General features: G+C 46.0%; 1 protein-coding gene across 1 annotated transcript in view; it reads left to right on the plus strand.

The window, feature by feature from the left end:
• LOC142585539 (glutamate receptor ionotropic, kainate 2-like) overlaps positions 1 to 27,379 on the plus strand; it is a 371,129-nt gene that overhangs the window by 314,589 nt on the left and 29,161 nt on the right. The window contains exons 6-8 of the mRNA XM_075696355.1: positions 3,058 to 3,222; positions 13,750 to 13,902; positions 18,294 to 18,398. Coding sequence (XP_075552470.1) covers positions 3,058 to 3,222; positions 13,750 to 13,902; positions 18,294 to 18,398 — 423 coding nt within the window. The remainder of the gene's footprint in view (positions 1 to 3,057; positions 3,223 to 13,749; positions 13,903 to 18,293; positions 18,399 to 27,379) is intronic.

Consider the following 27,379-nt stretch of genomic DNA (forward strand, 5'->3'; position numbering starts at 1 on the left):
ATGCTTATTCTGTTCCTTCCTTCATTTTTTTTTCGTCGTAGCCTGTTGAATAGCTCAGCTCCTAAAAGAGCCGTGGCTGCTCTGACAACGACGTTTACACCGCCCCTCCTTTCTCCCACGTGTCGCCAAGTTTGCAGACCGTGGCGAGCAGGCGAGCTGAGGGCGTCGGCACAAATGTTGTAGCTGTTACGGCACGCCTTCAGAGAGCCCCCTTTTGTTTCAACGAGCCGTGTACCCGGCAGCGAGGAGTTTGTCTAGCGTGATTCGTTTATTTTGCAGTCGTTGTTCAAAACCTCGAATGTACCTGCACGTGCAGCGTTCGCCATTATGTACAGGGACTGGAGGAAATGAATGCGGTGCAACAAAGATGAATGGAGCGCTAACGAATGCATAAAAAAAAGGCGTTGTTCGCTATACTGAGACGGATTTTCGCGTGTCCATGGATGACGCGTGTCCAGCGCGGCTTAACTGCATCATTGATCCCGCGGAGGCTGTTCAGCATCGTGGTGTAAAATGCGATGAACGGTTTGCCTATACAGTCTGCGCTAAATAATTGCAGACTCGCTGTTCATTTGCATTCGCTCAATCAGTTTGTGTCACACCATGTTACCCGGAAAACGCGTTTGGCTAATCAACCTATGAAATTACGAACGTGCGCTTAGCGTGGTCCACCGTCTCTGTAGCCCTGCTGCCAGTTGGTAATGCCCTTATTTCGACAGATTTCAGCCTGCGTCGTGTCGCAATCATTGACGCAAAAACATTAGTTATGGAAATCACCCGATTGTCTCGTGGGCTCGAGGTGCGGCGCCGTAATTGCTCGCAAACTCGCCTCGACACGATGTCCGCTGAGCGTAGCGGGAAGTTCAGCTGCCTCGCATCTGTGGAGTCATCAACACTGATATTTAATAGTAATTAGCCAGAAGAAAACAGGGATCAGAGGAGTTGGATATTTTTGTTCGTTGCAACCACATGAGCTAAACAGACAATGAAGCCAGAGAAAGCTCAGGAATCGGACTGCTATGTGTAACAGAAATGCAGAAATAATAAGGAAAATGACAGTTGGTGAAAAAAAAAAAAATTACGTTCCAGGTGGGAGCCGAATTAACAGCCCAAATGCAGAACACGGCAGGCATTACGCGTGTTGCGCTCTACGATCAAGCTACCGCGATGGCCTTCATCCTGTAAACATTATTTGAGTATTTCTGCGTAGTTGTCCACGTGGAAGAATCTTCGCTCAGCAGCAAACTCTTGAAGACGTGAATCAGAGCAGCACCAAGGAACTAGGATAGTAATAGGTACCTTGTGCCGGCGTTCATAACGGTCTGTGACACGTGCAAGAATACTGTAGATAGTTCAATATTTCAAGTACGTTGCAGGTGCTTAGCGGCTACTCTTAGTCAAAGGTTTTTCAAGCAGCAAAGCATACCCTACACTGTACAGGGAAACTCCCCATAAATATCGCCCACACTTCCCGTTACACAGACGACCACGCTTTATTTTTTTTTCTGCGTTTTTGCAGATCAGCGTGGTGGGTACTTGTACGAACTTAAAAACTCTTAGTGCAACAGCTCGTACTCTTGACCTTGGGCAATAGCCGTTGCAATCTCGTGATATCAACTGAAGTGACCAAGCGGATACGCACGTACAGTGTTCAAGAAGGCGTCATCTGCGCCAATTGGCGCAAAGTTCTAAAGCTGTAACTGGTTATTTCTATCCAATGCCGGACGCCTATAGTTCACGTCTCACTGGCAGTCTTGAGAAATCACACCGCCTTTAGAATAACGAACCCAAATAGCACTTCGATGACATGCTAACTCCTTGAGCTATGCTGTCGAGCCATGGGCTCGTCTGGTTTAGCGAGTCTAGCGACTACGGTGGTCATCCGCATCCACGGTCATGCTTATGCAAGCATCATTCACTTACTGCATTGGCGTCATAAACTCTAGGTCTCACGTTCTGTCCTCGAGAACACGTAATTGCGCGCTGCTGAGTTTCCCGACACGCTACCTGTAGTACAAATCACGGGTGCCTATTCACGAAACGTTGTTGCGGAAGTCAAACTCTCCCCGATTTTTTTTTCTTGATACGCGATGTTTGCGAGACGTTGGCGCCTTTAAGTAGCGTCGGCTGCTCGTTTTCGCGTAGAACAAATACATAATGAAAATAACATTGCCATGCCGGCACTGAACGAAAGAAAATTAACAAGAGCGAAACAGTCAAGCTTGAAGTCAGGTGACAAAACCTGCTCACTACATATATCCCATCAAGAACATTAGAACGCCGAAAAAATCTCACATAATTTCAGTAAATATGACTCACAAGATATGTCCCACAAGACACACCAGAATGTAAAGTTAGCTTTCATAAATACAATAAGATCAGGGGTGGCTTGCACGAACATTTAAAAACAAAAATAATAACGAATGTAAGATTCTTAAATGTTCAATAGACAACGCCTAGCCAACACAAGACCGCGTTCTTAAACTCGGTATTACTTTCGTTGTTAAGCGTTCGTGCAAGCGGCCCCAGGTCTCAACAGATATCACATGCTAACACACTGGAACATAAAGTCATCTCACATAAATGCAGAACATATAACTCGCAAGACAGGTTTCATAAAACACACTAGAATGTAAAGTTAGCCTTCATAAATAGAACAAGATCAGGTCACAACAGAGACCACGTAAGAACATACTGGAACATAAAGTCAGCAGGCATAAATGCATTAATTTGAGAAAAGACGCAGTCTGGACCGAAAAATTCACACAAAGTCGGCCACGGAAAGGAATGCAAACTGCAATCGCCAATTTCCAGCACTATTACACTCTCTCCAATTCTACGGTGTTATATAAAGCGGCCGATTTCTGTGCGTAGATCCTGTTCTGGACCGTTCGCAATTACAGGGCAACTCCAGCGAGCACCGAAAGCGGGGTAAATTCTGTGGCGACATTTACAGCAGCTACTTCAGCCGGAAATGTTTAAATATTCATGCTTTGCCCTACAGCGGAGGCGTTCTCGCAGAATGCACCAACGGCCGCTTGCTTTCACTCGCTTCAGGACCTACACACGGTGGACTTGGAGGAATTCAAGTACGGCCAGACCAAGATCACTGGCTACCGACTCGTGGACGTGGACAGCCCTGAGCTGCAGGGATTCCTCAAGGACTGGGAGATCATGTCCTCCCGGATGGACCGGAAGGCGCCAGTCCCCCACAGCATTCGGGTACTCGCGCTAACACCATCACCCCTACAACAACCCACTCGACCCCGATTTATGAGAGAGAAAAAAGAAATGGGTTTACGAATGAAATTTACTGGCGACAAAATTGGCCATTCGGCTTCTGCTGGTGAAACCGCAATTGCCCAATTGACCGCACAATTCTGCGTATTCTGCGTCGTGAATTCGGTGTATATATCGCATTATATTTCCTGCGCACTCAGATTTCCGGAGCCGTTTGTACTGGAATGCTCGAGATTTCTTTTTTTTTCTTTTTCCCCCGCGGCGTGAAAATTTCTTTGTCGCTCTAATATGATGCAAAAAATTTGCTTGCAGCTGCTGTCCTCGGCTTACAATCGTTGTCTGCTCACTTATTCCGTGTTTTATTCAAATCATTATACCATGTACTGCAGCTAGTTGCATATCTAGTAGTGCGCCTAATACGTTACCTTATTCGGATTGGACGCTTAATCTCGGCAAAAAGGCAGCTTGCATCACCGAACCGCCCATTTAGCGAGAGAGTCCAGCTTTTCGTTTATAATTACATATTGTGTACCAGCGCGCTGGCAATTAAGTTATTGCTGTCGTTTCGTTTCGTTGCGTTCCTGCTTTTTTGGGGGGAAATCAGATTTGAATTCGTTCTCCAGTTCTTCAGTACGAACGTCCACTTTTTGTTCTTTTATGTTCGCTCTAAAGTGCTTCCGTCAGTATAATGCTAAGCGCACTGCAATCAAGTTCAAACACATAAAAGGTGGATAAGCATCTCTGTCCCAAGTTCATTTAACGTGCTAAAGAGAGCCTCGGGGCATTCTAATTACTACAAATTTACGTAGCTTGATCATGCCCAGCGGTCAGAAAGCCGGCGTGAAAGTGCAAGAACACATGCGAATATTAAGGAGTCAAAGCGCTTCGTTACCCTTATTGCGCATCCTGGGGCGCTATAACGTAAAACTATTCCAAACTTTTCTGTTCCAATTCTACTATCAGCCCTCCACGATTGGTCAAAAACTTTTTTAGACCACGCCCACTTACCGTGTCTGTCACGCGAGGTCACGATACCTCCCCATCTGATATGATGTGTGCACACTGATTATGCATGATTTGACACAAAAAAGAAAAACAGTTATTTCTTATTCGACGCCTTTTCGTCATTAGCCCCCGGCTATTGGTGAAAAGTTTTCGGGCAGCACCCACTTCACCTGCCGGTCACGCGACGTCACAAAACCGCACAAACTCACCGCGTCAAAGTGACGTGTACACGATAAAGATGCATTAAATGCCGAAAAAAACTGAATTTTTTTCGGAATAGCCGCGGGCTGCCCCATTCCGAAAGGAATAAAAAGATGGCTGCCGCCGATCGCTGAGACGCTGGCTACTCGCACCTGCCGGAGAGCATGGGTGTATTTGCGCCTAATAAAACTTCTTGCGTGGCCGTGTAACGTTTTCCAGCCTTTTCGGCACGTTTACCACTTCATTCTGCCAACTCTTCTTTTCTGAGGGTTAGTCTTAGCGTCATTCTTAAGCTTCCGTTGCATGCCGCCGTGATTTTCGACCAGCCACCACAAGCTAAGTAAGGGAGAGCCGACCAATCGTAGACGCCGGCACCACTCTCTTCATCCGGTTATCGACTTTCAGTGCAGTGGTTCGGCCCCATCGAATCTCTCTCCACTTGAGCGTTCTCTTCGCCTCTTGTCAGCCAGTTAGATACGACAAGCCGCTCAGTGTAGGCAATGTTATTCGTTTTTCAAGAAAACAAACGTGACCTCCTATGAACGAGGAGAGCGTTTGATTGGTCTGTTCAGACAACCCTGCGGGTGACCGCCCGGTGCTTGCATTGTGGTTACGCAAATTTGACGTCAGGAGATTGGAATAGAAACATATTAGAATAGTTTTACGTTATACGGCCCTAGGAGCCCTATAACGCAAAACTATTCCAATATGTTTCTATTACAATCTCCTGACGTCAAATTTGCTCAAAATCAAAATCTTTGATCAAAATGGCGGCGGCATGCAACGGAAGCTCAAGAATGACTCTAAAACGGACCCTCAGCAAAGAATAGTTGGCAGAATGAGGGGGTAAACGTGCCGAAAGGGCTCGAAAACGTTACACGGCAACGCAAGAAGCTTTATTATACGCAAATACACCCACGCGCTCCAGCAGGTGCGAGTAGCCAGCGTCTGAGCGATCTGCGACAGCCATCTTTTATTCCTTTCGGAACGGGGCAGCCTGCGGCTATTCCGAAGAAAATTCAGTTTTGTTCGGCATATTATTTCATCTTTATCGCGTACACGTCACTTTGACGCGTTGAGTTCTTGCGGTTTTGTGACGTCGCGTGACAGGAAGGTGAGGTGGGTGCAGCCCGAAAACATTTTACCAATAGCCGTGGGCTAATGGCGAAAAGGGGTCGAACCAGAAATAACTCTTTTTCTTTTTGCTGTCAAATCATGCATAATCAGTGCGTACACATCATATCAGATGGGGAGGTATCGCGGTTTTCGTGACGTCGCGTGACCGACAGGTGAAGTGGGGGTGGTCGAAAAAAGTTTTTGACCAATCATGGAGGGCTGATAGCAGAATTGGAATAGAAAAGTTTGGAATAGTTTTACGTTATAGCGCCCCTAGTCTGTGACTGATTAAAATCAGCCAACTTAAGAGGACTCTTAATTTGGCTGATTTTGAGCCGGGTACATGGACGAAATATCTGGCGCTCGTGCTGAATCTGCTGCGTCTGAAGTAAATATACAAGTGACTGTAAAAGAAATCAAGACGGATTTGACCGTTAATGAAAGGACTTGTTTTGCTAAATATGACAGCTCGACGATTCTTCTGTCCTCAATGTAAGAAAGTAACACATGGTTGCAAACGCTTGCTAAAAATTTGTCAGACAAGGCCGCGAATACGTCTCAAACAATGAAGTTTGAGTTGTCACATTGCATTCGCAGCACACAGCACACATACAACGCAATCTTAAGTCAGGCACAATTTGTCAAGTAGCGTGATGTTGTAATTAAGTTTGATTCTCTACACCTTATCAAGATAAAAGCTATCGAAATAAAAAAAAATGTGCTCGACGATTATATATCCTGACTGCACTGCGGACCTTAAAGATGGCTGCAGCAATATGCCTGCATCTAGTAACTAACTGTTAAAAAAAGTTAATTGCGATGAGCGCATACAAAGTGGTAAGCCATCGTTAGAACAACATGCACTTTATAATGAAATAGTTTTGAATAATTGGTGAAATCATGTTTTCGCTAAGGCTAACATTACACTGGGCTAGTAAATGTTGTTGCTATCAAATAAATGCGAAGTCAGCGGGAATGTTAGCCAATGCCGACTCGCACTGCTATCTTGAGTGAGACAGTCGCGAGCAGTGCACCTTGTATACAAGTGTAGTCGGAAAAGGCTTAACGCACTCCAGCTAAACGCGGCGTTTTGCGTTCCCCTTCGCGTGGTGAGTTGATGCACAGCACGACTGGACTTGCCGATCTGAATTGCTTCTTCTTCACAGCAAACATATGCAGCCACCAGACGTCATGTCAACTCGACACAAACGATACTATAGTCTACTTCTGAGTCGCATAATTTTTCAGTACTAAGCAAGGGGTTCGACCGTATTCCGAGAATTCTTGCAGCACAGTCGCAGTGTGCAAACCTCCTAGCACTTGTAAGTGTATCTCCCTTCGCTTGTAGAACGTAATCGGAGAAGCTTTACTTTATTGTTGCAGTTTGTCTTGAAGAATGTCAGTGGTTACCTAAACCACAAGTGCTGACAACTGAAACGACGAAAAAAACTTCTCTCTTACAGTTTTCAATAAACGCTCGCGGTCAGCGCCATCGGGCCGCGATTAATAGCTTAATGTGACTCGAATTAGTACATAATCACATATGAAGGTGTTCGGGAAGACGAAGTCGCAGCATTGGGACGAGTAATGAAACATGTTTTAGAATCCTTTTCGTCTCATATGCGTCCACTGCTGATATCATAGTACTGGGGGAAAGACGAGGATGGCGCGTTCATTAGAAATCTGCGGAAGCCGCGAAACCTAAAGTGGGTGACGGAATAATTTGTGAGAACATGCCGTGAAGAGAGTTAAGAAACTCCGAGGCAGAAAAGCGGCGCCATCTTGCGATTTTTCTGGCGTACCAGCTCGTTGGTGCAACGGACATACAATGACTGCCGGCGTGCTGTACACGTCCTAGACGAATTGCCGTAGCGGTGGTCCTCCCAGAAAACACGCTCGCGTTGGCGTAATTGCTGCAGGAAGCTTTACTAGGCTTAAAAACACAGTCATTGACATGCGACATGTGCATTTCTTGTTTACTCGTCGAGACATGCGCTGCTGAATTTTTCTGCAAACATTTTCAAACTGCGCCAAGTTTCAGTATTCCTTATATATAGGAATTGTGCGAACAGTTTTGTGAGTGAGCTCGAACACATATTTCTGAATGGACTCGAATACGAATGTTTGAGGCAAGCGGCTCTTGATTATCGAATCAAATGACGAGTATGTTTTGTCACTTCCAAATAAAGCAGGGGTGCGCTAATATACCAATTCCAAATATGAATCCAACAGTGTCTGCTGTTGGATTCGTATTGGACTCGAGAACTCACTATTCGCAATTGTCGAATATTCCTTTCTTTGAATGTAAGGGATAACAACATTTATGGGAGTCGCGAGGGAGAGAAAACTATGGAGGTGAGGATCGTCGCGAATAATTCTTCTGCACGGAAGCTGCTTGCTATTTGCGCTGTAACTCCAGGACGAATGCACAAATTTTAAATCGTTGAATAATAATGTCTCGCTTTTACGCAGCCTACAATACAAATTATTTGCTCAATTAATTATTTGGACAGTCGCTATGTTTGCTTCCCTTTAAAACAATGTCTCGTGCTGTAGAATCGCAGTTACCTCCTTCAACCAACAAAACATTGCGCGTGCGTCTGATGACGTGACGTGATGACGTGATTCTCTTCTTCGATTGCAGCCATTGTAATGGTGCCCCAGTTGAGGTAAAACAGTTGTTACTCATTTTCAAGCTGTTCATTGGTCCGGAGGCCCCATTGCGAACTTCATTACATGCACATGTCAGATAATGTATACACGCAATATGTTTTGTTTAAATTTGTTTGTAACAAATCGATTCTTCGAAAGCTTCATAACCTTGCTTAGAAATAAATTATTTGAGATTGCATTCGATATTCGGTGGTCGCTCATCTAGAATGCTTGTATTCTTTTCAATTCGTAAATTTTTCCAGTCGAGCGTCGCCTAAAATAAAACGAAATATAAAGTTCGCGTGAAGTCAGTCTGATAAAACGAGCTAGATTATTGCCATGCCTGCATGTAATGCTGTTCGCAACTCAACTAAGTTAATGGGCTGCCTTACGGGCGAAGCATTCTAATTGAAAGACTGGTAATTAATGGGCAGAACTTGGCAGCTGAGTCCATTGGCTCAGCAACTAGGGCCAATTTAACAATGGTTTCTGTTCGTAAGTCCCCTCTACCACTGACTGGACGCCTTCGCTAATAATATGCTCAACACCAGGATCAGTTGGAATTTTCTGTTGCAAACAATTCTATCTCCGGAGATTTTCTGTTAATACGAACCCTGGTGCCTGTCTGCAGCATCAGCGGGGTTCCTGCGGCACAATAGTGAGGCATTGATCCTCTCCGGCGCTGTGAGCATGTCGTTCCCTATATTCAAGAGAAGCGAATATTCGACAATTTCGGATAGTGAATTCTCTAATCGAATTCGAACTGAGCAGAAAGTCTATTCGATCCATATTCGAAATGTGTAATAGTCCCACACCTCTAGTATGTTCCTTTAATACACGCTCGTTTTGAGTTCTCAGCAGCTTGAACGCCCCGATTGTCACGTGTGCGCTAGCATCATAATTTAGAAAGTTCATAATAAGAGCTTAGCTTTTTAAAGAGCGATAAATGTGTCATGCAGGATTGAGATATGCTAACACGGTCGACTATTCGTGACCGTACAACCAATTTCATTGCTTCGCTTAAAGTTGAATTACTATACACTTAAGGTTCTTCCATTAATTTTTTTTCTCACTCTTCAAAGGTTTCTTCTTATCAATTTCGCTTTACGGTGCATCTCTGGTTTTTATTGATTGATATTAAAGCGTCAAATACGAGCTCTATGTTTAAAGAAAAGATGGGGCGCTATAACGTAAAGCTATTCCAAACTTTCTTTTTTTCCTATTCCGCAATCAGCCCAACACGACTGGTCAAAAAATTTCGGACCACCCCCACTTCGCCCGTCTGTCACGCGACGTCACGAAAATGCCCCATTTGATATTATACGTGCACACTCATTATGTGTGATTATGCCAAACGAAAGAAAGATAGTTATTTCTGATTCAACGCCTTTTCCGCCATTAACCCTCTGCTATTGGTAAAGCGCTCTTGGGCTGCGCTCACTTCGCTTGTCTGTCCCACTACATCGTCAAACCGCGAAAACAGACTGCGTCAAAGTTACGTGTACGCGTTAAAAGCGTCTTAATATGCATGACAAAAATTTGGTTTTCTTTTTCTGAATAGCCGGGCAGTGCCCCGTTCCAAAAGGAATAGAACAAGGCTGCGCGCCGATCGCTCTGGCACTGGCAAGTCGAAGTTGACAGGGAACATGGCTATATTTGCGTATAATAAACATTCTTGCGTGGCAGAGTAACGTTATCGAGCCCTGTCGCCACGTATGCGACATCACTTTACCTGCTCTGCTGAGAATCCGTTCTTAACGGCGTTATTAACCCTCCGTTGCACACTGCCGCAATTTTCGACCAGCCGCCCCAAGCTAAGAAAGGGGAAGCGGACCAATCGCAGACCCCGGCTCCACCCTCTTCATCCGGTTATCGATTTTCAGTGCACTGGCTCGGCCCCGTCAAAATCCTCTCCACTTGAGCGTGCTCCTCCCCTCTTGTCAACCAATTCGATAAGAAAAACTGATAAATGTTGACAATGCTACTCGCATTGAAAGCAAAATAAGTGTCCTTTTACAAATGAGGACCGCGTTTGATTGGGCTTTTCAAACAACGCTGCGGGTTACCACCCGATGCTTGCGTCGGTGGTTGTGTAAACTTTACGTCGGGAGATTGGAATAAAAAACAGATTGTAATAGGTTTACGTTATAGGGCCCATGGTTTCGAAGGGAGGCCATAAAATCCTCCGATAAGGTGCTATTCCACTTTGGAAACGGCGCACTTTTACGAATGTTTTCTAGAAGCTCTTTTTGCTCGCGCGGTGTCATTTTCTGCCTGGTTTCCGACTCAACAATAACGCCTATTACTGCAATCGGTGAGGAATCACGTTTGCCCTCTCGCGGACATTGTCTTGCACATTGTTCCAACCGAAAAAAAGAGAAAAAAGAAGAAAGAATTGTGTAACGGCAAGTTGTCGAGCTGTAGTCGTGTTTCGAAGGCTTTCGTGGAATTGTGGTTCTCAGGTTCCTTATAAAAACAAAAAATAGAAGAAATTAGGGCTACAGTGAGCCAGAGGATAGCAGGTTTCTTATAACCTGGGACACTCGACACTCATGTGAAGCTTTGGGCGTTCAGCAAGCTCCTCTTGTTTTCTTTTCTTTTCTTAAATACTATTTTGTGGAGACGGAAGAACAAAGTAGAGGTGGACAGACAAACGCAACTTCGCTTGTTTCTGCAGAAGTTGAGCCGCAGAATACGCTTGTAGGTCCAGAACTGGGGCGACCGAAACGCTCCATTACCTCGATGAAAGTCTGCTATTTCTTCGAGAATGGTCGTTTTAGCAAAGGCAAGCATTTTTTTCTTATCCTTTTCCTGTACAAAAAATAGCCCATTCTTGAAACGCAATACGCGGTTTCATTGGAAGCAGGAATGAAATTCGAAACTCTATCAAAATGAGAATTACGGCTTTTCTTTCTCTTTACATGTTCTGAGAAAAAAAAATGGTTGATACAATAGAGGAGCGAACTTCAGGTTTTCGCGAGATGTTTCTTTAAAGCCTTTTGTAGGGAATAGCCCAGCATGACCTCACAAGCCGATAATGGCGCTGTTGATTAAGCAGCCTAAAAGGACGGTAAAAGCAAACAGGGAATCCACATATAGTGAGGGATTTCCTTCTTGAATTGTTGTAAGCGCTCGTAATCCTTTGAAAAATTAGTCGGTTGCCGAGAAGATAGCAATTCGAGACGGCAGGGGCCGAATTCACAAAAACTTTTCGTTCGCAAGTTCTCTTTATCATTGGTCGGCCGCCTTCGCTGATCATACATCCAGTATAAAGAATGGTGTAAGTTTTCTCTCACGAACAACTACAGCGCAAGAGATTTTCCGAACACGGGGCCCAGGCCTCTAACGCAATTATATCGCACGAATGAATAGAGCAATTGCGCAGTTTGTACGTCGACGAAACGCTCGATCTCTTCGCTGTGCCGAGCCGGTGGTCTCCGAGGTCATCCTTCGCCGGACTTCACGGACGTCCGTAATTCTGAGAATTACGCAAGGATGGCGCCACACGCCACACGCGGTATTGTAGGAGCAGCGCGCCTGTGACGACTAATCATGCATAGCCCGTGGAAGGCGGTCGATAAGTAGCGAGCACGTTTTGTTGGAAAGTCGCAGAACCTATCTGAATGAAAAACGAGCACGTGGTTACCCTGCCCGTCGTCTCCTACTTTAGAGATAATAAAGGTAAGATGAATGAATCTGCGCTGCAGTGAAGCACGGCTGCAGTATTACCGGCCTAAATGTAAAGATTACAAAGAACGGAAAGCGGTGACCTTTATGGGAGTACATTCCTTTGAGAATGTGCAATTTGTTACGCGATGCACGGACCACCAGGTGAACGCAGAAGAACGGTAAAATAGAGAACGGAGAGCTTCGTGGGACCAGCACCGTGCCGCTTTAGAAGGGATGCTAATGAGTTTCATCCATCAGCCCACATAAACAGCTGCGCGTAGTACCCACGCAGTGGTAAGAAAACGTTGGGCATCGAGTTCTTTTATTATCCTTGGGAAAATGCTATACTAACGGCTAAAAAACTTTTTTCAAGAATTTTCAGGGTACAGCATAATCTGATTTTGTTATAAGTAATGGTCGCGGTGATGCCGCACGCGGAGTTTAGCTTCGCGAGCCCTTCGAGGACCACTTCGTCTTCGTAGCTCATTGCTATCTTTTCTTTACTGATCTTAAAGGGACTCTAAATAGGAGAGTTTAAATCAGTTTGCATTCATAAAGCACTGTTTCGAAACTCTTATTTCCATTGATTTCACGACAAGTGGTTCAATTATTATAAATGAAAATGAAAGTCAGAGATTTATTTGATGAATTTTGAGCCGAACTTCCGCCAATGTTTCGTCAGTGTGACGTCATAGAGAATTCAGTGTTGAGCTCTAGTGAAACAAGAAATGTTGCTGGAGCCAAGGTTGCGACAAGGGTACTTGTCTTCGTCAGGGCAGCAAGTGATTTCCTAAGCAGCCTCTTTATGTATAACTTAGCCCGCTCTCTCCATCCCTCAATGAGGGAGGAGAATAAGCCGGTACGATGTGTAGGGTTACTGATGTGAATGTGCTAAAAAAAGACAAATCATCAAGGGCGTTAGTGAAAGTGGGAGAAATAAAATGATGTTTGGTGTAGTGATAGAAAGGGCGACGAATGGGGCTACTGGTGTTGTGTTCTTTCGAGAAGCTGACAGTAAAGAAAAAAGAAGGAAATGGAAAGAAGGATCTACGCTTATAAGTAGGCGCTGCCTATCCAGTTTGACTTAATTTCTAAGAAAGCAGGAAGCATGCATATAACCTCTCTGAAATTTGAAAAAAGAGAAACAAAGAAAAAGAAAGGCATGAGGAAAAGGAGGAGGGAAGAAGGGAAAGGGAAGAAGGGGAACCGGGACAGAGGAACTCAGTTCTATATAGCAATCTCGCGCCTGCAACCGGTGCGCGGACCGCACATTCTCGTCGCCTTTGGACTTTAAACACAACAGCACGGCTGCGACGCCAGTGAAAACGCACCTGGGGAATTCGTATAGTTGTTATCGCAATAGAGAGCAACAAGGAATCATTTTGAGGACTTCTGGGGCCGCGAGAACACGCACGAAATGGCATCACGGAGGGGTTGCACGCAGGCACTATTTATATGTCAGCATAGGGCGTTCAATATAATAATATGTAAACAATCAAGGGCACATGATATAGTAAGAAACTTTGCGCGCGAAAATATGTTTGACTAAAGCGCAAGATATAATACATCTATAGACTGCACGCAGGCACTTTGAAGGATTGAAAAACTATATGCTCGTTGCATACAGGGTTCCCAAAGCCTTTTCAATTATTGCAGCTGGTCAGCATGTGTGTAAAATTTGGATGGGTTTATAGAGATAACGTATACACTATCTAATAAACTCACAAACTGCATTTTAATAGCTAACTGGTTTCCTTTAGAACGACAAGAACGTTCGCTCATTTCTATTTCTCCTTTCGTCTTTCCGTTCTTACAATGTGCGCTGGTGGCGTGGGGAAGTAGGCTTTCTGGAAAACCACTTTTCAGACGGAGACGGCTCTGATGTATGACGCTGTGAAGCTGTTTGCCATGGGTTTGCACCAGCTGGACTTGTCCAAGGCAGTAGACTTCCCGGTGATCTCATGCGACATGGCCGTCTCATCGTCCGATGGAAGCAGCCTCATCAACCTCATGAAGCCCGTAAGTATGCCTATGACCAGATACTGCGTTTATATGCACACACTATTGTTTATGTGAAACCTACACTCCGTGTGACTGCGTATTGACTTGACAGAGCCTACAAAGCGCCCACACAGATCCGTGACTCTCCCACACACTGCGTGACTCTCCCTACTCTGTGGGTCGCGTTTTCGTTCTCCATAACTTTCATATGCGTAAAGAGCAACCTGGATCAGACTGAAATGTTCTTTTTACTGTTTTGTTTTAAAGTTGATAGCTTAATTGCCATTACATCTATGCACTATGTTGCGGCTTCTCCTCTGTGACGTAAAATTGTCAGTTAGGCCTATTCTTTTTTTTTGTTCCGTGAACTTTGCAATAATAACTAAAAAAGAGCGTTGTCCTCTTATAGTGCTTCTGCGTCACCTAAGGAAAATAAGAACCACCAGACTGCGTTTCTAGTCGCAATAATTAATACACTAATTTTCGCTGCAGCTAATTACTCCAGGTCTAAGAAGCAACCAATTTTGCACAGTCTTCTGCACAGTTTTCGTCGTCGTTTCCGAGGCGTATTTTTAGACCACCCAACGCAGAGGAATTATCTAGCAACAACCAGCCAGCTGGCGAATCGGCAGAATCGTTCTTGCTTTTATTTTCTGAATTACCCACCTACATTCAGGTGAGAGGTTGAATGATCGTGTAAACGAACTAAGAATGTTTATTATTCGTTAAGATTAGTGCCAAAACTTGTATGGAAGTCACAAACGAAATGAAATCATTCATAACTACATGAAAAAGAAAAGGAAGGATATTACGCAAATAACACCAAAGAAACTCGAGAATCATACCGCACACTTTCGCGCCAGGGTTTCCAGAGCCAAAGTGTAATCATTAGAAATGCCGAAGGCGAGTTTCCGGCCTAAGGGTAACGTAAAGAACTAGAGGAAAAACGAGAATCAATCTACCGCACAAGCTCTCCATCACTGCGGGCTGGTCTCAAGCAAGGCGTGCGAAATTGGCAAGAATGGTGACAAATCGTGCGCCCTCCTTTGGCAGCTTAATCAGCTTTCGGCCAGCCCAGCTATACTCCGGCAATACTGCGTGCTTGTGGGAGCCACGGCCAGACGACGCTGTGTAATACTAGACGAGCGCGAGCTGGTGGTCATTAATTTTGCCGGAAGGTCCGCCGCCCGGCCGTGGGCAATTAGGTGACCCCTCCCACGCTTGTGACCCCTGCCGCAACTTCCCCCTCTCCTCCCTCCCTTTTTTTTTTGTCCACCAGTTCCCCAACTCCCTCCCTCGACGCAACGTTTACCACTCGTGAGCACCGACTTCCTTGCCGGCCTTGCGGAAGCCGCCGCCCTTTGTCACGCTCACGTTCAGCGCGGAAAAAGAAAGAAACGTCACAATGACGCCGCTTTTTACCCTTACCGACGATGAATTGCTTTGTTGCAACCTTTTTTGCGACTGAATACACGCACGCAGCTAACTTTGCAGTAAATCTCCTAGTTCGGAATGTTCGGGTGGATTCCAAGACAATTCCCCGCGGCAGCTAAGCGCTTATTCTGCGATTTAAGTAAACGAAACTCAAAACGAGGGGAGATAATACAGAGTCGCAGCGCCACGGCATGAGCACTAAGAGGCAGTTTTTTTTAACATTTATTAATATCTATCAGTGTGATCATTGATTTCGGAGCTAATGCGTAAACATGCTACAGAAGTTCTGAGAATCGTGTACAAATACGTAAGCATTCTTTGGCTCGGCTGTTACTTCGCTTACACTTACTTGCTTTTCCTAGCTTATGCGTGTCAACCGATCGTCCATCCGGTGCCACAGAAATGAAATACTTGTACTTAGCCGTGTCGAGATGAGTTGCCAGGAAGCTGTGTGGCATCTTTAAAGAGATTGTCACAACTGAGCCTGCACGCTGTCCCAACTGGTTTCACCACAGCTGTTATTTCCATTTTCTTTAATTTTATTTCCTATTTCTTCCCCTTTTGTTTGGTACTACCTTAACGCGGTGACTGCAAGATCAGCAGTTTTTGTTCTACCACCACTAATCATTTAATATTAATAAACTATTTTCACGTGTGCCAATCAGTTATTCTTTTTGTACTCAGCAGCTCAACAGCAGGCTTTACTGCACACAAACCCTAAATGCGGGGAAGTAAGCTTTCAAGGCGGCCTTACGAGAACGGTGATCTCGTAAGGCCGCCTTGAAAGCTTACTTCTAAAGAAATTGATATCTGATCAATTTTTTTTAGAGAGCAGCTCTTAGGCGCCCGTTCCTGCGACGAGCATCGGCGTCTACCCTCGGCGTAACCGAGCGAACGAGCTCAGCGAAAGATGAAAGCGGACGCGGAGCGCAGCGTGAGAGGAAAAGTGTAGTGCCGCGCAAGACTTGCGACGAACGTTACGAGATGGCGCCAGAGCAGCGCGCCGTCTACGTCTCCACGGCAGCAGCGGCGCCGGGGGAGCGGGAAAAAAATTGGTTTATTTCTCTTTCATAATAATCGGTAGAACACCAAAGTGAAATGTGTCGCCCCCAGAAACTGTTGCATATTTGCTTCGAGAACTCACGGTCCGCTGCAGGGAGTGGCCCACGACTTGCGGGTAGGCGGCCGTGCTGCAGGTTTGCTTGGCACGCGGCGTCCTGTTGGCGAGCGGTGTCCCGCCTACAAGTCGCATCGGTGAATGTGCGAGCATTTTGGGTCCGGCTACGTTATGTCTCGGGCAGCCAGTTGAGTTACTACGCTCTCATCTTCAGGAATGCGAGTGGTAGATTTTTCCAGCTTGTGCCGCGAACGCACGAAGGAGTTCTGCTTCATGCTACCGTGTCTCCCGCCGGACCAAAGCGAGGTTCGCCCGTCGGCGTCGTTGCCCTTCTGCACAACTTATCGCAGCAGTTTTCCTAGTTGGCGCCATCGCAAGCGAAGCAGTATAGGCGGCGGGTAAGCGCTGCTGATGCATGTTGAAGCTGCACTCCGTAGGTGACGAGACGTCACTGGCTCATCGGACGCGAACGAAAAACCATGTGCTGTGGTAACTGCGTCGTCACCTCCGCAGAAGGCCTACACACTACACGAGGCTACACTGCGTTGGAGCCTCCGCTGCGCTGAGACTAGCGAAGCGCTCACTGTAGGCACTCGTTAGTGTCAGGATGCAGTACTTCGTTTCACCGCTCCTAGATGGCGGCGCCATTTCTGACAAGATTTATTATTTCAATTGTTTCTTATTGACTATAAAGCTGCCAATCATCTACATTTACACTATTATGACTATTGAATTTCTTAATTTCGCAAATTATTCATTTCTGTGCAGATAGAAGGCATTACGCTTTTCGTGCAACAGGCATATCTTGCTGGGGCAGTCGACAAAGAATGCTTACGCATTAATAATGCGATAATATTGAACGCGCATTTGGTACACGAAAAGTGGACATAGATGAGGGAACTGCTTTAAAATATTACCCTCGAGAATGGCGTATGTGGCCTCTATCCCGTCAGTCGGACTAAGTCACACACATAGCGCGCTTCATCTTATTCTGTTGTGGCAGGTTTACAAATTGCTTGTGTCTGTGCTGCGGCGAAGCGATCATGTATGTATCCGACATCGGCTTGGTATGAAAACGCCCACAAAAGAAAAGTCCTACGTCAATCAAGAGAGACCGCTCTATATTTTTCATTTCTTACCAGAATTGAATTTCTCTGTGAAATGCTTTTCTTTTAGTGGCTTGCAGGCTGGTTAGAATTTCTAAACTCGGTTGTAACTGCCAAATCAGCCAGTATTCAATGCAGCCAAGGAAATCATGGGATAAGTTGAGTATCATAATTCCTTGAAACCCTTATTTTATTTTCCCGATTGCGTTTGAAATAAAGAGAAGATACGATTTAGTTAAGGAGTTTGAAAGTTGAAGCCGTTGCAAAGATAATTTGGCTGCCGCATCACCTGGTAGTGCATCCACTAGGTGTGGTGGCTTGATGGCTGTAGTGTTCTGCTACAAGGCACGAAGTTGTGGGTACGACTGCCGACCGCAGTGCTCCTATTTCAATAAACGCAAAATTAAAATTTAGAAATTAAAACACAAAAAGTAGAAACGTTTTTGTGTTTATATTTAGGTGCACGACATCAATCAATAGAGCGCCTCCATAGCTTGCATCGAGGATGCGTCATCTTTCAAGATCTTCAAGGCATTCAAGAATGATGAAGGCAAACGACTGATTGTATTTGAGTTTATCGCTCTAAATACTAATAATTGCTTGAACGTATGATATTTTTATTGTTTATTGTACCCATACCCTCTGTAACGCCCTTCTGGGCCCTGAAGGTTACGTAAACAAATAAATAAAATAAATAACTGTACAGTACGGCTGATGCACTAACTAATCGCTGCTTCCCTCGCATTTTGCAGATCACCCTTCAGGGGCTGACCGGAGAGATCAGCTTTGACCCACAAGGATTTCGGTCGTCCTTCAGCCTGGACATTATGGCCTTGAGGAGTGATGGGTTGCAGAAGGTAACAAAACTATCGATTTTTTTCGACATCTGAAGCCAATACATTCCGCATTCACTGAGGCAACGCTAAACACTGGGTAAATCTGCGATGGGGTTTTCGAAAAGCATTCCTTGAGCGAGCCCACCACGACTCCTTGAATACTGAAGCGTTTACTGCGAAACCGTCCGGCTCCTCAATGAAGCATTCCCCGTAATTTTGCCTTTAGTTGTTGCAGGCGTGGTTCGAATGTTGGATCGGCCATATATAACTTCTAAGGGGGAGGAGGATGAAGAGGGGGGAGGGGGAGGACGAGGGCGTTGCTTGCTGAAGGTGGACCTAGCCTTGCAAAAGTTGTCGGCAACTGCTCAGCCTGAACGCCGTCTGTCAACCGCAACACGCTCTGAAACACTTCGCAGCACAACTAACATTACCAGGCATAAAAAGCAAGCTGACATGGAACACAACATGTGAGTTCGCTAAACCACGACGACCAATACGGCTCACCATCCACTTCCCAACTCTTTATCGGCTCACCCTTCACTTCCCAAACCTGTGCTACGGAGGAACTTTAGTGGGAGCCGAAGTACCTCCCTCCTGGATATTCGATGTCCTCGCGGGAACAAAATATCACTTGCATTTGAGTGTGGTGCCGCCTTGCGCTTGAGTTCATCTAATAATTCGTTCCGTTCGGCTTCAAATTCAGGACATTTTAGTGTGTATTGTTCAATTTCACCAAGAGCTTGACAATGCGCACGCGGAGATAATGGGCGAGGTCCTGTGTTGCGCCGCTAAGCTGGAGTTTGCGTTGACCCTGTACGGATATGATATAAGAGAGCGGCCTCAGTTCTGTTAAGTCCTTTAATCACGCAAGGTGGATGCAGTGGAACGGAGGTGGCTTCTTGTAACGCCTTTCTTATTGGTAACTCTTGCAGTGGCGGAACTGTGACGTCGGCGAGGGCGTCCACTGTAAAGACAGGTTGTGGACGGCCTCTTCGCCCTTTTCTCACGTATAAGAAGTTGCATTCGGATCGTCGGTAGACCAGTATTAGTCGCATGGTTCTATAGTTCCAGCCGGGTAGGCGGTAGCCAGATAGATATAAGATAATGCAGAGAAAAGCAGGGAGGTTAACCAGAGGTAGTTCCGGTTGGCTACCCTGCGCAGGGGGAAGGGTTAAGGGGGATAAAAAGAGAAACAGAGCGGAAGAGGGAGACAGAAAGAAAGAGAGACAAGCACGAACAAAGCGCGTACAGTAAAGAGCGGTAGGGGGCGGCATTCTTAGAGTCTGTCGTGAAGCGCCGTAGACCGCAGGAACCTTAATAACGCGAGTAAGGCCTTCAACGCGGATGTTCTTTCAGAGCATTGACCTAAAGCTTTTAGTTCTGATAGTGGACGATTGTCCAACTGGTCCAGTACTCTGCCAGATTTCGGAAAACAAAGGGGGTAGAGGAAAAATGGAGAAGTGATTGCAATAAATCTAATTAATCTAACTTTCGGCAGCGAGTTTAGGAATCTTTTTCTTTGTTCACCTCCGCACCACAGCCGACCTTCGCACATTTTTTTTTTCGTATCGACAAAGCTATCTTTTCTTGAATATTGTTTATTTTATTACTCTACGCCGTCATTGCTGCCATGTCACTCGCTATAGCCATCCATGGGCTCCAATTCCTGCATGCAAATTTCATGCGCTGGTTGCTGTTTTGAATCTGTGTTTGCGGATTCTATGAAACTAAAGTTTGCGAGCGTTCGTTATGCTGCAAGATAAAGCGCTACTTCTGAAAGATGCTAATTTCAAGAAACAGCCCGAACCTATGCAATTTCAGACGCACTGCCTCCGGTGAACGTTATTGTAGCGGATCCTTTGCAACACATACAAATTTCGAGTGATGACTCTTTTCGAGAGCATTGCCTGCGTTATCCGCGGCAATTAGCCAAGTCTGATTGCACCCACTCTCATGATTCGAGAAAGTGATAGACTCGTCAGATTACAATTACGCTCGTTTTAAGAAAGCCTCCCCTACATCCACACTCATCAGTAACAAAGGAAGGGGTATTTCTTAATTAACAGAATGAGCTTATTTGATCCTTGAATCTCGTTAATTAAGCCTCCTTGCTTCAAAGCGGCCTGGCACGCATACTAATAACACAGTGTTCTCTTCTCTTTTGGTCCACCTTCTGTAAAAGTCATTACTCTCCCTGCGTCGCGTACTCCGTTTTCGTCCTCACTCCAAATGGAAGGCAACAACTTGAAAGAAGAATAAGGGCTTCTAATTAACCAACTCGAATTCAAGCTCCCCGGCTAATGCGATTGCCGCTGCCTGAAAGGGAATAAATTATCCGGTTGGGTCACCCCGAATCAGCGTAGTAGAACGCCGCGGGATAGATATTCGCTAAGTTCGTACTTTTCTCGGCGCGGTTTTTAAAGGAAGCCAATGCCCTATATTTTCTCCTTGCGTCCTTTAATTGAGAGAGCAGTGGAGAAAAGACTAAGCAACTGCTTGTTTAAATTGTTCGCTGCATTGGCTGTTTTATAAAGACTACGGATGTACGGCTGCTTTTGATTTCAACGTTGCCCACGAGTGCTCGCGGCAATATTTAGGTGAGGCGTCCGACAAGCTTGCTGTAATGACAGCAGAGCTGTCCATTAGATTAATATGTCAGAATCACAACCAAAACTGAGATGTTTTATAACGTGGTTATATCGTTCAATAGCTTCCTTGAAGTATCGTTCTGGTTTCATTAGATATAGCATAGTAAGTCAGCATGCCGGCATGTTAGAATAATTTGATAGTATGCATGGAACGGCCACAACTCCCTTCCATATGACGATGGTGCGGACTTCCATAGTGCCTGCCGAATGTATTCTATTAAGTGAGTCGTATAAAGAAATTGCAGAAATATCTGATAGGGAAGGTTGCGGATTAGAGCCAGTTTTAGATTGTTCGTAAGACGACAGGCGTCGATCTTAACATTTATTTACGCTCTCTAGATAAATACAGCCTAGTATGTATGTATGTATGTATGTATGTATGTATGTATGTATGTATGTATGTATGTATGTATGTATGTATGTATGTATGTATGTATGTATGTATGTATGTATGTATGTATGTATGTATGTATGTATGTATGTATGTATGTATGTATGTATGTATGTATGTATGTATGTATGTATGTATGTATGTATGTATGTATGTATGTATGTATGTATGTATGTATGTATGTATGTATGTACGTACGTACGTACGTACGTACGTACGTACGTATGTATGTATGTATGTATGTATGTATGTATGTATGTATGTATGTATGTATGTATGTATGTATGTAAGTACGTACGTACGTACGTACGTACGTACGTACGTTGATATTGGTGAAATTGAAGAAATCGCCTCAGTGAATAAGGCAGCATACATTTTTTCTTTGTTTCTTTTCCCATTTTGGTTTTTAAGTAGAGCGGCAGTACAACGTCACCGTATTTTTAAACTATATGTTTAAACTTGTTCAAGAAAGTTCCAGAAATGGCAGGGAGGTCCGCATTTAGAGAGAATTCACTGTTCTGAGGAGAAGGTTTGCGTCGGTAATCGGGCCCGGGCCGAGTCAACGCCGCACTCAATCACCATTCTCCCGCTCAGCGCGTTGTCTCACGTAAATGGATGCTCGCCTAACTCTGTCGAAAGCCCACTAGACTCGACCCAAGAACGTGAGTCGTAAATTATGCATAAATGAAAACTACGTAGCAATTTGGCCGAGTGCACGGAAATGGGTGGCCGCCAAGGAACGCCTCATAGAATATTGATGAGCGGAAAGCCGCCGTCAACAAGTCGGGAACTATATTTCTGAACGAAACGGGTGTTTGTCTTCCCTAAAATTGCCGATTAACTGACTCAGCTTCCGGCCAGAGAACGTTTTCCAAATCAAGTAAGCGTGAGGAAATAAACACTAGGTGTGTAACACGTGACTGAAGTGGATTCGCCATTATAAAATTAATCTTGTTATGCTGTAGTGCAGCACGCACTCACGCGTGCGTTTTTCTTTTCTTCATATTATAACACACAGCTTACTTCCCTACCGCTGCAGTACCCGTAAGAAATACCACCTGCTCTATCTTATCGATCCATATAAATACTCTGTCTATCCATGTTGTCCTGGTCTTGCCTGTTTTGAAATCCCAAAGCTGCCCGGATTGTCGCGCTTGGCTCCACGCCCCCTCTCCCCCCTCCCCCAAAGAAAACACACATATACACAAAACAAAATATGATGCATTCTGTTCCACAGTTCTCAATGTACTATTGGCCCGAGAGAGTAAGCACGTGTCTCTATTTTTTGATCGATTGTTTTTTTATTTCAAGCATTTCGCCGTCTATGGTGTCCGTAGATCACCTAAAGATTTGACGGTGTAAAAAATAAGATGAAACAGACGCACAATCACACTCACAATCAGCTCAACCATAGGAACATACACGCACTAAGTCGAGCACCTCCCTCATGCAAAATGGAGCCGGCTTTCCTAGTAGCTCGATCGATTACTTGCCGAAGCTAATGCGTAAGCGCTAAGATAAGGTGCAATACCAAGGAGCATTTTTCTCCATCAAAGCCTTATTTTTGGCTATCTCGCTATGCGCTCACTCCTCCGCTTCCCACAAGCGCTGAAATTAGGGACTCTCTAAGCCGTGTTTTAAAAGCTTTTAGGAAAATCAGGGGATATATATATATATATATAAACTACATCTCCGTCTTTAACTACCTATCAAGTGCAGGTGACCTAGTTCCGCCGCTTCCATGGTAGCACTTGTCGACAGCGTGGAAAAGGTGCAGGGGGGGAAAGGTGGGAGGACAGTACGGCAAGGGGATCCGAGGTTTGAGCTGGCTCGGTCGGGTGGTTCCGTAGCGACATGCGGAGCCGTTCATGGGCGCTCGGGCGGCTCAAATTGCCCCCCCAGCTTTACGCACCAACGACGACGGGCTGGGCCCATGGCCCGGGTGCGAGGGTGGGGGTTTGTTCCGAGGGTAATTTTCGGCACCGAGCGACCCACGCGCGTTAAAGGCAGCGCGATGCGGCGGCGCAGTCAACGCCTCGAGATAATTGCAGTGCCAGTTAGGTCTCTCTAGAGACCAGAAAATTTCCGGAGGGAAACGGGGGAGGGGGAGGTTGAGTGGGGCGGACTGAAGGGCACACAGCTCGCTTTTGAGTGAGGCCATATATAAGACACACTCGAAAGACGGTCGATTCGTTGGACCACGGGCAACCCCGATGGTCGCGAGCATTACGGAGTGGCTTGCACGCTATGGCGTTGAAGTTTTGCCCGGCACTTAATTTGTGCGTTGAAGAAAGATGTAGATGGAAATGGTATGGGTAGGGCGTATTGGCCTCTCTTTTCTGCATGTACCACTGTTGGCGCTGCTTTGTCAATTCGCTGAGTATTGTCACGTGGTCGTGACGTCAAAGAAAACAGTAGCAATACTGTGAAAGGCAAAACTGGCTTTTATTGGGCGAACTTGTGCCCACAAAACAGGCTACACGTCAAGCACAATGAGAGCGGCGAACACAGTCGGCGATCGTCGAAAATCTGATCAGCGGGTCCAGCGCGTCGGCTTTTATACAGCAGTCATCGAATGTTCCAGACTAATCGATAGGAACCGCGTGCCTTCCACAAAGTTCTACATCATTCGCGTCACCCGAAGAAATCAGATAACACAAGGTTCGGCGACAACAGACAGCGGATAGAAGCATCGATAACTTTCCAGAAACTTCGAATACATGCAGGCGCGTCCCGCGCTGTGCGATAACATTTGTTAAGCGGCGAAACGTGGTCGCCCGATAAAAATAAGTACACGTGTCAATACCCCCCTCTTAAAAAGCATCGAGCCGATGCTGCAAACAAACGAAAGTAATAACGAAAAGCACTCGTAGCAAAGAAACCAAAACTAAGGAAGTTCGTCAGCGTGCGTAAAAGGGCTTCAGACGCACTACGTGGAGCACTTCAGATCGTGCCCGACGCGGCTGTGAATGCGAAATGCCGTCTGGCACGACCTCATAGTCCAGTTCGCCAACACGTCGGATGATCTTGTAGGGTCCGAAATAACGTCGCAATAGTTTCTCACTGCGTCCTCGTCGACGTATTGGGGTCCATACCCAAACACGGTCACCGGGCTGGTACTCGACGAAGCGTCGTCGGAGGTTGTAGTGTCGGCTGTCGGTATATACGCTGCTGGCTCTTGATCCGTAGGCGGCGAGCTGTCGGGCTTCTTCGGCGCGCTGGAGATAGGTAGCGACCTCAAGATTCTCCTCGTCAGTGACGTGCGGCAGCATAGCGTCGAGCGTCGTCGTTGGGTTCCTGCCCTAAACCAACATGAACGGCGTGATCTGTGTTGTTTCTTGCGCCGCCGTGTTGTAAGCGAAGGTTACATACGGCAGGACCGCGTCCCACGTCTTGTGCTCAACGTCGACGTACATCGCTAGCATGTCGGCGAGGGTCTTGTTCAGGCGCTCGATGAGACCATTCGTTTGCGGATGGTAGGCAGTTGTCCTCCTGTGGCTTGTCTGGCTATATTGCAGAATGGCTTGGGTGAGCTCTGCTGTAAAAGCCGTTCCTCTGTCGGTGATGAGGACTTCTGGGACACCTGGCGGGCGCGTCCCGCGCTGTGCGATAACATTTGTTAGGCGGCGAAACGTGGTCGCCCGATAAATATAAGTACACGTGTCAGTATTCACCAACTAGCCCGGATTAGCAGTTACGGCTTCTGTGCTGAATAAGAGCGTTTTACTTTGCCTCTACCGGAGAAATTGCATCGTACTTCGCGCAAAAGCAAGCAAGTAATTCAGGTGAGCTTCAGGTAAATTCCTCCGAACTGGCAGCTACCACGTTGTCTTGCCGTTATCGATAAACTGGCACGTTGTGTGGAGAACACAATGTGCTTTGGCGGCTTTTTGCTCATAGAAGTAATCAAAGCGCGTAGTCCGGCCAAACTTCTCTGGTAGCTTTGATCAAGTCTCTTCGAGTACAGGTCGAGCAAATGCAAACGAGTTAATGAATCTTTTCATGCGTTTTTTTCTTCCACTAGGCAAATGTCAAAGCGCGCGCGTTTTTTAATCCAAGCAAGGGTGGCTATAGAATCCAATGTTCTGTGACACCACATGCCGTGCCCACCTGCTACTACGTGGTGGGCGGACGATTAGAATACCCTGTCCAACTCATGTTCCCACATGAGCAATCTAACACTGTTCATATTTTCAGGTTAAGTTGATGCGTAGGCTCTTTGTTTATACCTGTCAGGGCCACCCACATGGCAAGCAGAAATTGCTCATTATGTCGTGACTGCGAATAGGCTATCCTACATTTTTCACGCATTAATCCTATGAACGTTTAAAGTACAAGGTATTTGCGTAGAATTCAGCAAGTAGGATAGTCACAGTGCGCGTTGCAACGAAGGAGAGGACGTAATTCACTTACTCTGCTAATCTAGCCTGTTCACACAAATAAGGACCATCATATTGTCCCTGCAGAATGTGCCTCAATAATTGTTCCTTGAGTGCGACGCGTACTGTGACCATGGACTAACGGCGCCTGTGCGTTTCGCACTACGAAGACGTTTTTGATATTACCGCTAAATACTCTGGTCTCAATGAAGACGTCATTTCTTTACATTGTATGTTGTGCATTTTCTGTATATTACGTGTTTGTCGTATGTCCTTTGTGTATTATTTTATTTATCACCGCCGTCACCTGAAGTAGCATGCAAGGCCGTTACGCCGGGCAAACTTCTTGGTTCGTACTAAAGTTTACATTTCTCTCTATTCGTTTTGACCTCTCATATCCGTGTTTCAGCTTCTGTTAACTAGACAGCCCTGCTTTCTATACACTCGCTAAAGAATGTGCAGTGATCACGTTGGCCCGACGTGCATAGCTACGCTAGTCTTCGTCTTTGCTTTGCAAAGTCTTTTAACATTGGAACCGTGAGTTTTGTATTTCTCTTCTCGAACGAAATCCCTACTTCTTTAGCCAACATTCCGCTGGTCCACTACAACTAACTGACAACGAAACCGACAGCTCTCTTCTTGTGTACTCTGTATGCCATCCAGCTCAAGTGTCCTTCGCGGAGTGACGACTCCTTGACGCGTTATAGGCTTCCACGCTGTACAGCTAAAAGCGTTCACCGCGGTAAAAGATATGGAGCTGTTGTTTGTCGACCGCGAGCTGGATAAGAAAAAGTTTATTGGACACTGAGCAGGCGGTCTCACCTGAGAAATTCTGGTGGTACATTAGCCAATTCTCATTTGCATTTGTTTTGTTTTTGCCTGGAGCGAGGTTCCCCAAATAGCGATCGTCTAATGCCTTCGCGACTGCCTTCTAGGGCATCGTGAGCACCTATTCTTGCACGTGTGCAATCCACTCGCAAAGCTACATTTATAAAACAACTTTTGCGAAACGTGAAGCCTGTTTACCAATATTTTCTTCCCTCAGGGCTAGTCAAGATTGAGCGATGCTCGCAAAGCCACAGCTGTCGCCTAGTGTGATTCACTATCGCAGCGGGTGTGCCCAAATCTCGTCATCGTCCCGAACAGAGACGCTCGGGAATCGCAAGCTGCACTTCTCGTAATTCGGGTTTCGTACAACTAGGCAGCCAAGGTTTATTTATGACCAGGACACCATTTTTCGCGTTCCTCTTCGCTGCACGCTACTGGTGGACATCGGGCGTGCTCTCCTATTTCTCCCGCGGTTCTTCCTCGTGTCTCTTCTTCCAACGCACCGGAGTGACGACGACGATCTTCGCGGCCTGATCGTGTTGATTTCCGCCCGCTACATCGCCCCCCCCCCTCCCCTCCCCCCTGCCTCCGCCCTCGTCGGCGCCTTTTGACACTCGCCACACGTCGTGGTTGAACAAGACTGATGGGACCCGCACCGCGAAAGATCATTATGCGGCCCGTCTGCGCGGGGCTTCTTACCGCGTCGCACCACCCCACCCTCCGTCTTCCTCCTGCGGGAGCGCTTTCTGTTTACGC

The sequence above is a fragment of the Dermacentor variabilis genome, chromosome 6 (genome assembly GCF_050947875.1).
Source record: "Dermacentor variabilis isolate Ectoservices chromosome 6, ASM5094787v1, whole genome shotgun sequence".
Taxonomy (NCBI): Eukaryota; Metazoa; Arthropoda; class Arachnida; order Ixodida; family Ixodidae; genus Dermacentor; species Dermacentor variabilis.